The sequence below is a fragment of the Pseudopipra pipra genome, chromosome 20 (assembly GCF_036250125.1).
Source record: "Pseudopipra pipra isolate bDixPip1 chromosome 20, bDixPip1.hap1, whole genome shotgun sequence".
Classification (NCBI taxonomy): domain Eukaryota; kingdom Metazoa; phylum Chordata; class Aves; order Passeriformes; family Pipridae; genus Pseudopipra; species Pseudopipra pipra.
Window position 1 is genome coordinate 1,021,127 of NC_087568.1, and position 17,106 is coordinate 1,038,232.

The 17,106-nt window shown below is 49.4% G+C and overlaps 1 protein-coding gene and 1 long non-coding RNA gene across 6 annotated transcripts in view; one reads left to right on the forward strand and one right to left on the reverse strand.

Annotated features, from left to right (window-relative positions):
* Positions 1 to 17,106, forward strand: part of NR6A1 (nuclear receptor subfamily 6 group A member 1) — a 76,933-nt gene that overhangs the window by 37,962 nt on the left and 21,865 nt on the right. Inside the window, exon 1 of one of the 5 annotated variants that reach the window (XM_064676539.1) lies at positions 4,112 to 4,211. The exons of 3 other annotated variants lie outside the window; for them this stretch is intronic. In XM_064676539.1, the coding sequence (XP_064532609.1) occupies positions 4,196 to 4,211 (16 nt within the window). In that variant the 5' untranslated portion in view covers positions 4,112 to 4,195. Of the gene's footprint in view, positions 1 to 4,111; positions 4,212 to 12,774; positions 12,936 to 17,106 lie in introns of those variants that run through there. One more of the 5 variants, XM_064676538.1, reaches the window with a different exon arrangement.
* On the reverse strand, positions 9,362 to 12,426 carry LOC135424905 (uncharacterized). The gene is made up of 2 exons (XR_010435417.1): positions 10,921 to 12,426; positions 9,362 to 9,738 (listed from the first exon to the last, which is right to left on the reverse strand). It is a non-coding gene; the product is annotated as an uncharacterized LOC135424905 (long non-coding RNA).

The following is a 17,106-nucleotide window of genomic DNA, read 5'->3' on the forward strand; positions in this document are numbered from 1 at the left end:
AGAATTAGTGACCTCCTTTCGCATCCTCATTTACGGGATTGTTTCCCGCACCACGTGCGGTGTTTGTGGAGAACATTGCATATGCATGAACCGGGCTGTGCTTAAAGTAGGTAATACATAGTCCTGCTCGGGAAAAGAAATTCGTCTCCAACGTTTGGCGTTTTCTCTGTTAATTAAATCGTGGAGTGCACGTGTGCCCCTGCGTGCAGCGCCCGTCCTCGGGGACTGCCCTGTTAACCCTTCCCAGTATTGGCAGTTTCCAGAAGAGCTCCTCTCCTCCGTCACTGCAGACTGAATTCACACACCCCTTCTGCTCATCTCCTGCACTCCTGGGTTATCTCCTTCCCCATGTGATGGCTATCACGGTGCATTCCTCCTCCTCTGGAGCAGTGCCATGTGCACACTGCTCTGGAACTCCAGCAGTAGGAGGTGGGTCATAGAATCATAGAGCAGCTTGGGTTGGAAGGGACCTTAAAGATCATCTAATTCCAACCTCATTGCCACGGGCAGGGATGCCACCTGCTAGATGGGGTCGAGGGGTCAACAGGTCCCATCCTGCTGAGCCCCGTTGCCCTGCCAGACACTCCCTGTGCTGCCCCTGCACATCCCTCCCTGGCTTGTTTTCACTTCTCCCTGGCTGTTGGCTGCTGAACTCTCTCACTTTGTGAAATCTCTCCATGTATTACCCCTTCATAGGAATTGACTCCTGGAGATGTTAGTCCACAGCTCTGTCTGCAGTCAAGCATAACCATTAAGAGTTATTGAACTTTCATATACAAATCAGAGGTCTAATTTACCTCCTTAGGGACAAAGGATGGCTGATACCAACAGATCAGCCATGCTCTGTGAGCTCCACAGGAAACACACTTAGCTCAACACAGGTAATTACTGCAACTTCCTACCTCTGTTTTCTTGCTGTTCTGTACCACCACAGTGCTCAAGTACCAGTGATTTAGGAAAGCCTGGCCATCTAATCCTCACCCCAATCAGTCTCTTGCTCCCTTGTTAGCATCTTCTTTTATCTCCTCCATCTTCTGTCTTATCTGTCCCTGGCCTTTAGAGCCTTTTAAAGAGGTAATTTCAGTCTGCTGCTCTGGTAAAGCCTGGACTCATGCAGGTGAGACACTGCTCAGCTGCTCCCTGGGTCCAGCCTGTCCTGCTCTGCCCAAAGGCCAGCTGTTTATCCAGGGACTCCCAAGGAATCCACAGTTCTTACCATCTAACAGCTGTGCTGGTCTCTGCCACAGTGACTTTCAGAGGTTTCTCTGGAGCTGGGGAGAAGACACTGGATATAAGGCACCAACCTCCCAGCTCAAGGCACAAACCCTGATATCCCAAAAAATTCATTAGTTGGACTCAGATTGCAATAGTAGATATTGGCAGAGGATAATGGACTGCATTGTGTGGATATTGAATGCTTTCAGAGGAGAAGCTGGTACTGGGCTTCAAGGATAAGAAATACTGGAAAATTTATATATAGATATCATTCTGTAAAATGTAACCACTTCTTTGAGAGGAAAGCCTATGCAAAAGTTTGTTATCAGTTTTGGTACCTTCATTTTTGAGGAAGGGTCCCTTTCCCTTGTCTGAGGATCACAGGAAAGCAGGTGTTTTTCAGATCTGTTGTGTGTGTTGGGTCAGTTTGTCTTTGTTTTGTGTGCAGGTGAGGCTGTGAGCTCTGCTGGTGTCACAGGTGGGGCTAGGGCTTTGCTGCTCTGTCCTCCAGAGCTGCCCACGGAACTGTGGGTGAGCTGCAATAGCATGTACACATCCTTCAAACATAGATGTTTCTGTTACTGCTGCATATAACTCCTTTGTTTTCTCTTTTTAAATTAACTTCATGTTTTATTGCTGTGTGCAGAAACACAGCGACTCACATGTATGACCCGAGCACAAATTCTGCACAGCTACAGCGAAGTTCCAAATGAGACTAGAAATTACATGTAGCTCTGTGATTTAATTTTCTCTGACATATTGAGTCTATGTTTTAGCCTACAGAACTCCACAGCTGTGCCCTAATTCTCTTTTCCTTGTGATCTCAACATCGCTGCCTTTTAAGGCATTGCTATTCTTGGATCTCAGCAGGACACCATGTTAGACTGTCACCCTGCTCGCTGTATTGCCAGTGCAGAAAGCAGCTTCTCCCTGGACTTGCAGAGAATACGTGCAAGGAAAACTTTGGAGCAATCTAGTGGGTGGATGAGACTAGGTCAGAGTGCTTTATATCCTACATGACAGTATATACTGACGTGGGGGTGCAGGGGTTCCTCTGTGACTGTGGTCTGGGGGCATGAGGGAAATGTTTATATTTTGTTACAAATAACAAGCGATAATGTAATTAGGCCTCGGCGAGACTCACACAGGAAAAGCTGGATGTCTCTTTTGCTTCAAAGAAGAGGGTTACTGCCCTGTGGCTATTTATGTTCTGTTTTGTTAAGTGACATTTGTATCTCCGGAACTTATAAGTGTAATTCCTGATTTAACCAAATATTGACTGTATGTAATCCCGGTGTGGCCCTTATCTAACATCTTACAATAGCTCCTGTAGACGTAGTTTGAGCACAGTTTGCTAAATTTGGCATAGGAACTTGCTGGATGTGATTTAGGCTGTTCTGACACCCGATGTGGCACCTCGCCGTGAGATCTGTGGATCTGAGCATCGAGGGTGTCTCCTGTGAGTAGCAAGGGCTGTTTTCAGGAGTACGTGTGCTGCAAAGTCATCACAACACAGCACAAAGAGCCCCATAGTTTCTGCTGATAAGATGCCTGGTGGTGAGCACTGGGAGTTTTCTATTTGCCTTGTTTCCAAGATATATGATAAAAACCCTACTGCAGATTTTAATTTTTAACTTCTAAAAATCGTGTGGGATTATCCTGGGTGAGCAACACGAACATATCATACCATTGGAATGTCAAAAATTTAATGTAGAAATCCAGGCGCTGTTGTTGGGGCAGATCATTTTAATTTCAAATCCGAATCTTACATGTTTCCTCTACAACCATCTCACATTTCTCACAGCACCCCGTGCTGCGGAGGATCCCTCCGGCTAAACCCGCTGCGCTGCATTGTGGGAGGATTTATGGAAATGGTCGGCAGCCAGCGAGGCCGGGAGAGCCGGGAAGGGAGCTCTGTCTGTCTGTCTGTCTGTCCAGCACGCACAGAGCGCTCTGAGAGGAACGGGGAGAGCTCCTTTGGTTCAGCTGATGTGCCATCCTCACACTCCCAAAGCCAGGAAAGCCAGGGCGGTGGCGGGGGTCCCACGAGGTTCCAGTGTTTCTCTGGAGCTGCGGTGGGAGCCGTGGTGAGGCCGGTTGTTCCCGCAGAGAGCAGCTCAGGACAGGCTTAATGAGGGGAAATCAACCCCCCTAATTCGGGGGCCAGCATCAGTCACGGGGAAAGGTGGCTTCCTCCAGCAGGCAATTTAGAGGCATCTGTTAAGAACTAATCACAGTCCTAATGTGGGTGTCCTCCTAGCACGAGGTTCCTGCACAAGGAATTAAGTCCCTGACTTTGCCTGCGGCTGCTCTGGAGATGCTGTTCCATGCCACTGTACAGAGGAGCTTGGAGCCTCTTCACTTATGAGGCATGAAATTTGGAAATATCTACGGCCTCGGTTCCAGGTCTGGTGTCTGTTGGTTTTGGTCCCCTGTGTACTCACTGTTTCAGTAATCAATGTTTCAGCATGACCCACTCCTGCTACTAGATGTCCTGCAAGGTCAGTATTGCTGAAAAGCCATTCCATCAGCTGTGCTCCAGCACAGCAGCATCTCACACTCCTGCTTTTCCAGCAGACTGCTCTGGTCCTGGATCCACGAGTCCCTTCTCTGTTGAGATGCCTTAATGAGGCCGAGGTTTGTGGTCAGGGCTGCTGACAGGAAAGAAAAAGGGGAAAATAAAAATGAGCATAGGAAAGTGTTGTGAGAAGAGCTTTACACAGCATTCATGGGATTTAATGTCCTGAGGACACAGTTAGAGGAATTCAAAGAAATAAAATCTGTATGACAAATCATAGAATTGTTGCATTGCATTTAATGTATTTTAATTGACTCTGGTTTTGTCCCCCGTTGGTTTTATAGTGCTGTCATCTGGAAGACAAAGTATAGAGCTGTGTTTTCCCAGCAGAGCTGTGCCTGTGTCTGCACTGGCTGGATCTAGAAGACCAGACTTGGTGTGAACTGGATAATTACCCTGTAAATGAACCAGAGCAAATGTAGGTTTGAGAAGTCTCTTCTAATGTGAGTAAAATATTGACTAGCTACCAATTAAGTTAGCATGAGGCTGGATCATGTGGAAAATAGCATGTGAAGATGTAGTTAGACTGTATAGTGAGACGTGTGTACATTGGGATCAACTTGATATCCAAAAAATTAGTTCCACCATGTGGAATAAGTTCTTGACTCCAAAGCAGACACTTGGCACAGAGTAGATCCTCTGCTGCTTCAGCCAGGGAAGTAGCTGGTAATTAGAGGTTCATCATCTGTGAATCACCACAAAAGAAAATGAGGGCACAGTTTTTGAATGGGCTTGATGAAAACAGAGGGATACTGGGATTAGAGATTCATGGTTTCTTCTCTGGGTTTGGAGAAGAGTGTGATTTGTCATGGGCTGCATTGTTGGTGCACCCTGCCTGCTCCTCTTCCTGTCTGCTCAGTCTGTCTGGAGGTTGTTTGGGTTTGTTTGTGCAGGATGACCACTTTTCTCAGTTTCTCCTGCTTTCCTCCCCATTTGTGAAATTAAAGGAAATTCCATAGTACACAGAAGACCCTGTTTATCTTTGAGCAGCTTCCCTACGTAGAACAGGTTTATGACTATAGGAATTCCATCCTGAAAATGTGCTGCAGTCCTGGGGGCTTGTGTTGTGAGCAGCCAGTTGTAGCTGTTACCACCATGCAGTAGCTTTCCAGCTCAAGTACATTATCTTATTACCATAGATTTAAATATTTGATTTACAAAATGTTGCTGACTGATACTCCAGCAGTATCATATAAGACACATCACAATAGATACCGAGTTTAAAGATTGTTTTAAATGGCTTTAATACAGACAGAGGTCAGAAAAGGCAAGATAACAGCAGAAGAGGCTATGTCAAAAAGTAATTAGAGCAGGACAAATGGATTGTGCAGGCATGTCGAAGGCTGTTATTTCTGTAGGCAGTGAGTAGGAAAGGTGTTAATGTAATGTGACAGATCTGGAGCAAAAATGAGGGTGCAGGGAAAACAAATAGGAGCTGACCAATGGAATGGTTTAAATTATGAGGTTTGCTTTAACATAATTTGATTACACATGAAAGAAATGTTTAGTGTAGTTTCTTTGAAAACCTAATTGTCTTAAATACTGCATGTTGGATTCAGCCTTTACACCCAAAGCAGCAGTCCCTGCACTGGGGCAGGCTCGCTCCCTGTCAGGAGCAGGCATGGGAATAGTTTGTCCTGTGAGGCTTCAGGAACGACAGGAAGATGGAAGATTTTCTTCCTCTGGTGTTAGTCTAATAAAATTGGCTCTTCTTTGAGTCACGTACATCTTAATTTGGGACCTCGTGCTGTCTGGGGTGGGTGGTATCTGGGCCTAGGAGCAGCTGGTAGAGGTGATGTGTGAATTATCTAGTTTATCAGAAGGAAAGGATGAGGATCAGGTTTAGCAGAAGGAATACAGGGAGGTAAAAGGTATTTTTTCAGGATTCAGCTCTTACCTCGTTCAGAAGTGGGAGCAATATTAGTAGGAGGGGGGAGCAGAGCAGAAGTGCCCAGATTTCCAGGCTCCTCCAGAGGAGTGGACTGAATACAAAGATTTAACTTCCCAAGCACTGTCCTCCTGTGCCGTGTTGTGCTGAAATCACAGGACCTGCTGTGCACACAAGGAATTGACTTTGCAGCCAGGACAACCTGTGTAGCTCATGGCAACATTTCCCTCACATCTGCAATAGCAGTAACAAAATTATGAAAGCATTTTTCTTGAGGAGCCACCACTGCAGCTTTGAGCTGGGCCTTTCACATTGTGGCTGGACAGCGAAAGGGGATGACAAATCATGGACCCTCCTCCCCCTAAAACAGGCCCAGGTGTGTCACTGGGCCACCTTGCTGTGCTGGTTGCCTTTCCTTTCTGCTTTGAAGCCCTCTAGAAAGGAAACTGAATTTACGTAAGAATTTGTTGAGTGTGGGATTTCTCCTGCCCTGTTGTCCCATGCCACTTTCTCTTCCCTCAGTTGCCCTTGCCATTCTAACAAATATATTTTCCGTAGATTTTGACATTTCACAATTTTATTTCAACTTGCCAACATCTCAAGAAGTAATTGTGGTTTGTAGGGGGTTACGGTGAGATATGTTTTAGGTGGTAAATCAGTCAGTCTCCAAGCTGAGGTGTTGGCAGGGGTTCTTACAGAAGCTGAGAGTTGGGGTGATGGAGGTTTTTTTGAGTGCAATATGCTGTTTTCTGCATGGATGTATTCTTGGCCAACTACCTGGGAACAAAGGGGAAGTCTGGGGGTATTGTCAGGGTATACCAGATGGTTCCTCCATAATTTTATTCCCGTGTTTGTAAATTCTGGAAGGACTTTTCTGATCAGCTTTTCCTTTTCTTGTTAAAAAAAAAAAAAAAGGATTACAAACTTTGACAAGTTAAATGGAATACTCAAAGAAGATTGGGGGGGAAAAAAGGACATCTTAAATACCTACTTCTAATGACAGGGGAGCTAATTGCAGTAAAAATAAAACCAAGGTGCCAGCCCATGAGCAGGACCCATTTGTGTCTTGGCACCCCGGAGGTGAGGATGCTGCAGAGCTGTTCGGGCAGTGCTGGGGCCAGGAGGGCTCTCGCCCCAAAGCTGAGGCCGGAGCTGGTGCTGAAATGCGGGTTCGTATGGACTGTGCTCGGCTCTGCCGAGCCCGATCCGCGGCGTGCCCGGTCCGGGGGGACTCTCGGGGTGTCTGTGCAGGGCCAAGACTTGCACTGGGTGATCCTCGTGGGTCCCTTCCAGCCCAGCCCGTTCCGCGGGTCCGTGGCTGTGGTGGCGGCGCTCCGGGGTCCCCGCGGCCCGGCCGTGTCCGCCGGTCGGATGCTGCCCTCTCCTGTCCAGCTCCTGTCCAGCTCCTGTCCAGCTCCTGTCCAGCCTGTCCAGCCTGTCCGGCCTGCGGGGGCAGCGCTGGCCCTGCCGCGGCACCATCGCCCGGGGAAGGGGCAGCGGGTGTGGAGGGGCTGAGCCCTGCCCGGGGGTCGGGGCTGGGGGCTCATCTCCTGCGAGCCCACAGGAACCCTTCAGCACAGCACGTGTTAAACCTGCTGGGAAGCCCAAGGGTGAGGATTGTCGATGTTTTCTCCCTTTCCATAGAATCCAGGCGTTTCTCTGTGCCTGGTGACAGCCCTGCCACACCAAGGATGCTCTCCCTGTGCTTGGCATCGCAGCCCCATTCCCCCACGTCCCCCACATCTCTCCACAGAGTAATGAGGTGCCACCTCTGCATTCCACGCACGGTACATGAGAGGCATGGAGCAGCCAGGTTGTTCCCAAACAGGACTTGCTCTAGCTCCTAATGATCCAAAGCAGCTCCTGAGCCTCTGTGGTCACAGCAATGTGTTGGTGCAGGTACAGGATCTACATCTGTAGTTCTGAAGGTTTTTTCCTCTTTGTTTTGCCATCTGACCTGAAATTTGAGGAAACATCCTCACTGTTTGTTTGTTTGTTTTTCCCTGGGTATACAAAAAATTGCTGCTCAGCACCAAACTGCGATTTGTAAATAGTGCTGAGAACTATAATAATTACACTTATAATAACAAAGTTGGTCTGTTGTTGATATTATTAAAAACATCAGCAACTGCAGCAGGCTGCTGTAGCTGTGTGAATCCAGTTTGTCTAAGTCAGCCGTAAAATCATCTTTTGGCTTTTCAGTTTATCACTTTAATGCACAAAACTTTTTCTGCCTCTTCAAACCCAGGAGATACTCTCTGCCTCCTGCCCTATGGGCCTCTCCTCATTTCCTGCATCCTGCTAAACATAATTTTCTTCCCAGGTTTGGGATGAAAAGCTTTTGGCTCATTTGTGCCCACGCTGTTGATGGGTGCACTGGTTCTGTGGGTGGGATATGCTGGGACAAAGCCCTGCTGCTGCACCCAGTGTTTGCTTGATGGATTCTGTGCCTGCAGTTCAGCCTGTGGGAGAAAGAACTGACCACAGGAGGATGGGGGTGTGAGGGTCGGATCCTGCCCTGGGCCCACTGTTGCCCTGGTTATGCAGCGCTTGGTTCTGATAATAATATTCCAGGAACACTTATAAATAACAGTTTTTACAATAAATTTCAGGTCCATATCATTAGATTATTTTCTATGCACTGGTCTCTCATCTGATTTTAGGTATTTTCTACACGGTTGTATAAAATCTTCATCAGAGTCCTCAGTTATTTCACCATCATCCTCTTCCTGCTCAAATTCAGGCAAAGGCTGGAAGGTCCTGTCTGGGTAGATCTCTGAAAGTTTATCTTCAAAGTATAATGCAACTGCAGGGCTGACATTTGCAATGGGAACCCAGCCCAAGGACTTCCCCATGTTTTCCAGAATGATCTGACATTGTGTGACCTGATTTGGTTACTGGGAGTTACAGGAGATATGCTCCCAGAATGGATGGAGTCATCCCATAGGAAGGGAATGGAGCTCAATTGCCTGCTCATAGAAATGTAAAGCTTCTCCCTTTGCAATTCTCCTTTCTTGTACTTTCCTGCTAAGGCAGTAAAACCATATACTTCCCATGCCTACAATCCCATTTGTTTTCCTTTTTTCCTCTGAAGGCGACCTCTCTGAGGAGCCCTTAACCTCCCCCTGCCTTTTCCTCTGTTACACAGAGCTCTCTCTGGTGTTTGTCACCCACCAAGGGAGGTGCAATGAAACTCTTCTTGCAAACGCTCAATAGACTGGGACGGCAAATTCGGTAGCCAGGCAAATAAAAATATAAAAAACAGATAACTCTGGAAACTGATAAGAGGATTCTATTTACACAGTGGCCTATCAAACTAGCAAGAAGGAGGAAATTGCTTAATTTTATGTGCACCAAGTGACCACCTTCAGCAGAATTATTAACTCCACGCTCCTGGTGCGTTTAATGCTGGGGAGCAGAGGAATTACCCGATCTGTTGTTAAACCATTATCACAGGACGTCAGGTGGATATTTATTATCATTCCATGCAGTTCCTTCCACAGCTTCTCTAAGAAATTTTATATTTTTTTTTTATTAATTTTCTCTGAAATACCTGCATACATAGGGAGAGGGGAATAGATTTTTGGGGGAAAGTACGTGCTGTGTTTACCTGCAACCAGTCCTCTCACTGCAGTGGCTGGAAGCGGTAACGTCCGCAGTACTGAGGCTGCTGAGATGTGTTCATCAGAATTTATATAATTTATTCAGCTACATTTGCAAACCAGGTTGGTTCTGGTGCAGGGGTCTTGTTCCCTGGCACGGGGCCGTTCCTGCGCCTGCCGAACCGCACGGGCTCAGGCCGTTGGTGTCGCACGGCAGAGGTGCTGCCAGTGGCACCATTTGTTGATAAAATGAAAACAAAGCCAGGAGTTGAGTATTTCCTTAGGATCTATTTGCTGCTTGAAATCAAATCCACTTCGTTGTTGTAGTTTGGTCCGTGGCCAGCTCGGTGGTGTGGGGCAGCTCGGGGTTTGTTGCCTTCAGTGCCGAGATGTGCTGGGTTTTGTTATCCACAGCCCGGACTTTGTTCGTGCCACAAAGGGGCCGATGGCTCAGACTGCAGGGACACAACAGAGCCCCGATTGTCATGAAAATGGGCAAAGCCTCGCTGGAGCCCTGGGAATTATGAAACTGTGGCTGTGGGTGGGAGAGCAAGAGTGAGGAAGGGCTGCCCCTGTCCTGGGGCCACGTGGCTCTGCCAGCCCTGCTCTGCCCAAATTTGGGGTTTTCATCAAAGCTTTTTGGGATTGGCTGTGGTGAGTGATGGTACTGGCAGAAAGTGTCTTGAGAGACCTGCACTGGTCTGGCCTGGCACTGTTCAACCAATTTTGGCTCTGGCTTGTGACTCCAGTTTAGCTCTGTATTTCTGAAACCGTCACATGTCTTAAGAATTCCTTCTCTTTGGAAGGGCAGCCTCGTGGCACATGCCTGGGGAGAGAGGCAGCACCTCCTCTTGCTTCCCATGTCCATCCCTCATGGCTTTAAATCATGACAATGAATTCCTTGCAGGCAGCAGTGCCATTTGCCCATTTTTGGGCAATGGTTTTGGCTTTTACTGTTATGAATTGGTGTCATTCTAAAATTTTAGATGTTGGTTACGGTAGCATCAGCTTTTTCCATCTGGCATGGGAATTGGCTGATTCAGGCCAAAATAAGAACCAGCCACTCTCTTTTTCCTTCGCCCAGACTTGCTGCAAGGCTGTTTGGGTCAGATGAGGGAATTCATCTTTCCTTTCTCTTGGCCTCTGATTTTAGAGAATAGTTCCAGATCTCTGCAATTATTTTCTGCCCTTGGGGATTTATTATGGACAAACTGTGATGTGTATTTAATGCAAGTTTGAGTAATTTGGAAGATTTGGGTTGTTAGGGCAATCATCCCTTTTCCCAGCCAGGTTTTGTCTTATAATTGCAATTTCAGAATTAGGAGGGGTTTTTTGGTTGTTTGGGGTTTTTTTGTTTTTGTTTTTGTTTTTGTTTTTTTGGTGTATCTCTGTTTTGAGCCCCAACAGCAGTTTGTGGGAGCAACTTTGTGTTATCCTGAGATTAAGTTGCTTTATTTCAGCCCTCTGTGTCCACATCACACCGCAGCGTTACAAAATAAGCGCTCTGCATTCTGGTCACACTTCTCCGAGGGGTGCCGGGAGCCAGCGGAGGGCTCACATGGGATGAAGAATGCAGAGCGTTGGGAGCAGCACAATTGCAAACAGCTGTGTCAATAGTGCAGCCAGGCCCGGCTTACCTTGGCCATGCGCTGCGAGGGCACGGCACCGGCTCCTCGCACGGCCCAGCCCCGGGAACTGCCACGGTGAAGAGGAGAGGTCAGTCCAAGGAGCGTGTCACGGACCCACACAGCAACTGCACGGATTTACAGCATCAGCAAACCAGAGACTGGGCCGGTGCAGGGCGGGCTGGCAACAGCTTGCTTCTGCAAGTGCACCTGCTGTGCAGAAATGCTGGGTTAGAACAGGATTAGGAGTAGAGAGAATCACGGAAGGGTTGAGGTTGGGTTCGGGGTTGGCAGGGACCTCTGAGACCGTGTGGCCAGACCCCTGCCCAGGTGGTGTCAGCCAGAGCAGGGCGCCTGGGCTGCCAGGAGGATGCCACTGAGCTCTGCCCTGCATGCACACGAGGTTATTTGCATTGCTGGATGTCACCAGAAAGCAATAAGATTTCAGGCTCGGGAAGAAGTGAAATATGACCTCTTTTGTTGCCTCTGCGCCTTGTTTATTCTAAGTCAGCCATTTCTGAGAGCGCATTTAAACCCCGCAGTCCTCAGGATGAGGAACAGAGCAGACTGTGGCTTCTGAGGAGAGCCAGTTTTGAGACATCCAGACATCTGGAGGACAGGTTGGATTGGGCATCAGCAGAAATGCTTTTGGGCATTCCCTTAAATGCCACATTGTGTTGAGCATTTGTTTGGGCTTGGTCAAATACAGCTGAGCACCAGGACAGTTTATCAGGCACCTCATGTCTGCAGCCCTAAGGACAGGTGAACTGCACTGTAGCCCACTCCATGTTCACAGCAGCTCTGGTTGTGCCCTGGGAGTGCTCTGCCAGGCGTGGGCATGGGAAGGGGTTTGCTCAAGAGCAGCATGGTGCTATCTGGCCCACACTGGCCTGAGAGTGGCTGTGCCTGTTGGCTGGTGCTGCCTGTGTCTGCTGAGTTGTCAAACCCATTGATCTCAAGTTCGCTTTTCACTTGTGATTAAAAACTAAACATCAGGTTTTGGCCAAGAGTTGTTATTAGTATAAAGAAATAATTTTTATAGAGTTACAGAATCCAGAACGGTTTGGGGTGGAAGTGACATTAAAGACCATCTCATTATACCCTCTGCCATGGGCCAGGACACCTTCCACTAGATCAGGTTGCTCCAAGCCCTGTCCAACCTGGCCTTGAACACTTCCAGGGATGGGGCAGCCACAGCTTCTCTGGGCAACCTGTATTTTCACACTGGGGATCCCTCATTTTGCTGGGGGATGTGTGTCAGTGGTACCTGTTTCATACCGCAGTGGGCAGTTCTCTTGACTGCCCTGGAAGTTGGTGGAAGGACTATGCAAAGTGGTGGCCACACTCTGGCTTGGGACTGGTGGCCAGTGGGGACAGCTGGTGGCTTATGGCGGTGGCCAATGGCTGGTGGCTGATGGCCAGTGGTGATGGCTGGTGGTCAATGGCCAGTGGTTGGTGGTGATGGCCAGTGTCCAACAGCTGGTGGCTACTGCCTGGGCTGTGCCTGTGGCGGGGGCAGTGGTTGGTCAGTCAGTCGGTCGGTCAGTCGGTCTGTCGCTCAGTTGAGTGGTTAGTTGGTCTGTTGATCAGTCTGTCCATCAGATGGTTGATCAGTTGGTCTGTCAGGCGGTCAGGTCTGGCAGTCTGTGGGTCGGTCTGTCTGTCAGTCGGTCTGTAGGTCTCTCTGTCAGTCGGTCTGTTGATGTGTTAGTCTGTGGGTCGGTCGGTGTGTCAGTCAGGCAGTCGGTCGGTGTGTCAGTCTGTGGGTCGGTCAGTCAGTCTGTCAGTCAGTCGGTCTGTCTGTCTGTCTGTCAGTCGGTCGGTCGGTCGGTGTGTCTGTCGGTCGGTCGGTGTGTCGGCCCGGCCCCCCCGCGGGCCGGGGCGGCGGGGGCGGCGCTGACATCACGTCGTTAGCATAGGGCGGCCCGCGGCGGCGGCGATGGCCGAGCGGGGCTGCCCGGCCGCCGCCGCCATGAGGCGGCCCTAGAGCCGGCCGGGGATGAAGCGGGACTCGACCTGCATGGAAGGTGAGCGGGGCCGGGCCTTTGTCCGGGCGGTGCCGCGGAGGCTGCGCGGGCCCAGGGCCGCCGCCCCCCGGCGCTACCGGCCCGGGGCCGCCCCGTCCCAGCGGCGCGGCCGGCGGGGCTCGGAGCGTGCGGGTCGGGACCGTCCGGACCCGCGGGGGAGAAGGAGCCGTGCCGGCTTTCCCCTTTCGCTGCCTTTTTCCCGGCTCCCGGGGCGCGGGGCCGGGCAGAGCGGCCCCGGGCTGCGAACGGGATTATGCAATTAAAAAGAAAAGGGGAGGGCATTAGTTTGTTTTGTGGCTTACTTTGTTTATATTTTAAACTTCCTAATCCCTCCGACCATCTGGAGGAGCTTTTTTTAGTATCGTTAATTATTGATAGTATCGGGGTCACGGAGGCGCTCGATAGCGCCCGCCCGGCTCTCCCGGGACCGTCGCTGCCCCCCGGTATTTGCAGCCTTTTTTTACCCCCTGTGAGTGAAAAGCTCCTCTTCAGAGTGAGGATGAAATATTTCAGGAGAGAACATGGTGTGTTTGGCAGCACACGTTGGAGAAGTCACTATTCCAGTTGTGCCCAGGCCCTGCTCCCTCAGCCCGGACTGCTGGGGGTGGGTTTAGGCTCAGGTTTTCTTAATTCTGCATCGCTCTCGGTGGTTGCACATCTAGACAGCTTCATTAGGGGCAAGAGAATTGGTTTTAGGCAGGTAAGTCAGTTCTTCATATTATTGCTTTATAATGTATCAATTAAAAAAATTAATGGTCTAATTCAGACGTTAATTCGGATTTGCAGCCGCGCCGGAGCGAGGGCAGGGACCGCGCACGGAGCTTTATTTTTCTTAAATTGGATTAGAGAAAGTTGATCACTCGGGAGAGCGACCTAAGCCGGGAGCGGGTCTGTGAGGGGGGCAGCGCGGCCGGACCCTCGTGCCTGTCCCCGGCTGCCGTCCCGGCCATCGGGCTCGTTCTGGTGCGCTGGCTTTTGTTCCAAACTCTTTGTGCAACAACTGGCTGGAGCGAGGCATCCATCCTCTCCCCATCCCGCACAATGGAGCGGGGTGAGGGTCCCCCGGCCGCTCCCAGCCCCGCCGGGCGCCGTGGGGCGCGGGGGTGGGTGTCGGGGTGAGGGAGCACGGCCGGGGCTCCCCTGCCCGGGAGAAGTTGCATTTCACAGATGAGGTTTTGATATGCAAATGGAGATGGGTCCCAGGCCGGGGAAGGGTGATGGGTTTCATCAGCTGCCCGCTCTTGATTTATACCGACCCGAAAAAGAGCAGCTGATGATTTCTAGGTTTTTATGAGGGTTTTCTTTTGACTGAACTTTTCTTGGGCAGAAACAGAGTTAGGAGGGAATAAGACTGCGAGTTTGGGGTTTCATTACTGGAAAGCAAGAGCAGAGTGAGATGCACTGGCCATTCCTCTGGTGCAGCGTTTCTCCTCTTTTCTTTCCAGTGCTCACTCGCTGCTTTTTAAAATGCGACTCTCTGTGAGGAGAACATCATTTTACAGTACAGAGAATAAGGTTGCAGGCCGCCTCTTTCTTTCTCCTCCTTTTTTTTTTTTTTTTTTTTTTCAGGAGGCTTGTCCATTTAAATTAACCTTTCTCCCAGCTGGGCACACAAATGTTTTTGTTTTAGTTCAGAGAGGGTTAATTCTATTCATCTCTCGCCAAGGCCGGCCTGATCCGGGGCAGCACAATCTGCTCTTTGAGCCGGGCTGGCCAGGCAGGACGCGGGTGCCTTCTCCCGCCTCCAGCGTGGGGCTGGGACCCCCGTGTGCGGGGTCGGTGGGGAGCACGAGTGGGATGCCCCAGCCCACTGCTTGCCGAGCTCGCTGCTGTCCCGAGCAGGGGCTGGCACACAGAAAATTTAATCCCTGTGTTCATCGATTGTAAGTTAAAAAAAAAAAAAAAAAGGCCCCTGAAGCAAAGGCGCCTGGTTTGGGGGTGGGCTTGTTTGGACAATGCAACTGCTCTGCAGCGAGGGGGGAGTTCCTCCACTTCTGGGGCTTGCTTTTCACAGGATGGTTTTCTTGAAATAAAAATTGACAATGAAAAAAATCGTTAGGAAAAATAAGGGGAGAAAGAAACCCCAACACATAACACATCTGTTTGTGTTTGAGTCATCATCAGAGGCGAGAGGGGAGCGAGATGCTGTTGGGATTTAAGTAACACATGTGTGAGATCTCCCCCTCTGCCCTCCCTCCCCAAACAGCTGGTATTTAGCAGCTTGAGATTTAAACCCAGCTAAAGGGTGCTGCAGGGGGGTGTGATAGGGTCAGTTAATCAAGAAGCAACTAACTGGTACACAGTTGAAAAGATGTTAAATATATTAATGAATTGCAGTGCTGAGTGTTGCCTGTAATCTTTTTTTTCAGTGACAAAAGATTTTCTTAGCTGTAAATCACATTCTGTTGTATAAATGGGATGTTTTGCTAGCAGCAGCTTGGCCTCCTCTTGCTTTCCAGCCAGACCAAATCCCAGCACCGTCTGTCCTGGGGTTTGGGTGAGGGACTGTGCCTTCACTTTTGGCCTCACTCTGGGAAATAAAGTCTTTGTTTCTCCTCCATCCTAAAGCACCGATATGGAGAATCTCACAAGCCAGCTGCACCAACATGCTGCCTGATTTCCAAGGTAAATCCTGCAGGGAGCTGTAGTGGCTGTTTTAAGCTGGGTCTCCAGGGATGGGGTGATCCCCTCGCAGCCTGGGGAACTGCTGAGATGCAGCCACACCTGGTCCCCTCCTGGAATGCGGCCGAACACTGAAGGTGCTTCCCTTCACCTGCTCGGGGTGTTTGCCCTCAGGAGTGACAGAGGTAGGAGTGGTGACACGGGCTTGCTTGGGAGCTGAGGGTGTGTCCCCATACTTTAATTTATTTGCTGTGTATTTTACAATCTCATTCATGTGCCCTGGTGCTTTCTCTATGTGCCTTTGCCATGTGTTTCAGCAGGATTTGAAGGTATTTCCTTTTGGAAATGCATAGCAATTTTCTTTTAAGAATTATCAAGATTGTTCATTTTGCTGAGGGGAAAAGCAAGTCTTTTGAAAAATAAGTGTATTGCTTCTACTGTTTGCTTTATTAAATATAGAAAAGAGGAGATTCCTCCTCCTTCTCTTCCATCTTCTGTGACTCTTGTGTAACATCATCATATTCTTGGAGAATTTACATTGTATGTGGTATGAAACCTACCATGACCTCTGAAAACAATACATCCTTTAATGTGGCTTCGGGGAGGGGCTAGCGAGGGAGTAGCCATAAAAATCTTCAGGGTTCAAGATGAGGTTGAGATTTTTGTGAGTGCTTTTGTCGTAGCAGCAACTGTTTGATTTAGTGGCCCCTGCTACAATGGGTTGGGAGAACAAAGCCAGAATATCCCGTGTATGAGTTTGTTAAATGTAAGACCCATCAGGAAAATTGGGGAGGGGGGCAGGGGACAGCTTCCTCAGCTCTCTCTCTGAAATAAAACATGTGCAAGGTATTTGAAAAAAATTTCATCTCAAATACTTTGTTTCGTAATCTGCCTTGTCTTGTGTAGCTTCTGAAACTGGAGGAATGAGCGAGATGAGAGGTGACAGAGCCAGAAAGGAAGGCGGGCTTATTCACTTAAAAATGACTATCCTTAGTATGTGTTTTGATATTCTAATGAAATTTCAGGGTTAAGGGAGTTCAGAGCACCCCCAATGCAAAACTGCTTCAGATTTGCCCGCGCTTTACCATTTCTGGGAAGTTTGCTGTGGTTCTGCCCTGGCTCTCCCGCCCTTTGCCTGCACCAGGCACTGCATTAAGTAGGGTGAAAACAAGCAAAGGTCAGGAGCAGCAAACTGGTGGGCACAGGGGAACGATGTGGGCCTGGCCATGGTCCCTGCAGGATTTTTTAAACATGTAAACCCCTAAGACTTGGTTTAGGCCATCATTTTTCATCTCCCGGTTCCGTTGGAGCGTCAGTTTGCGGGGAGCGAGGACACCTCCGTGGTCCCTGGGGTCTGTGCCTTTGTTCACGGTGAGTGACGCTGCTCTACGGCAGATTTTAATCTGGAAACACAGCCAAGGAACAGTTTGTGCGGGAGGCACGTGCAGTTCCTGTGGCGATGGGGCCATTCCCAGCACCTCGCCTCGCCCTGCTCCGGGAGATGGGGACGGCGAGGGAAGGATTCTGGTTCCCCCTCGCTTTAATCATC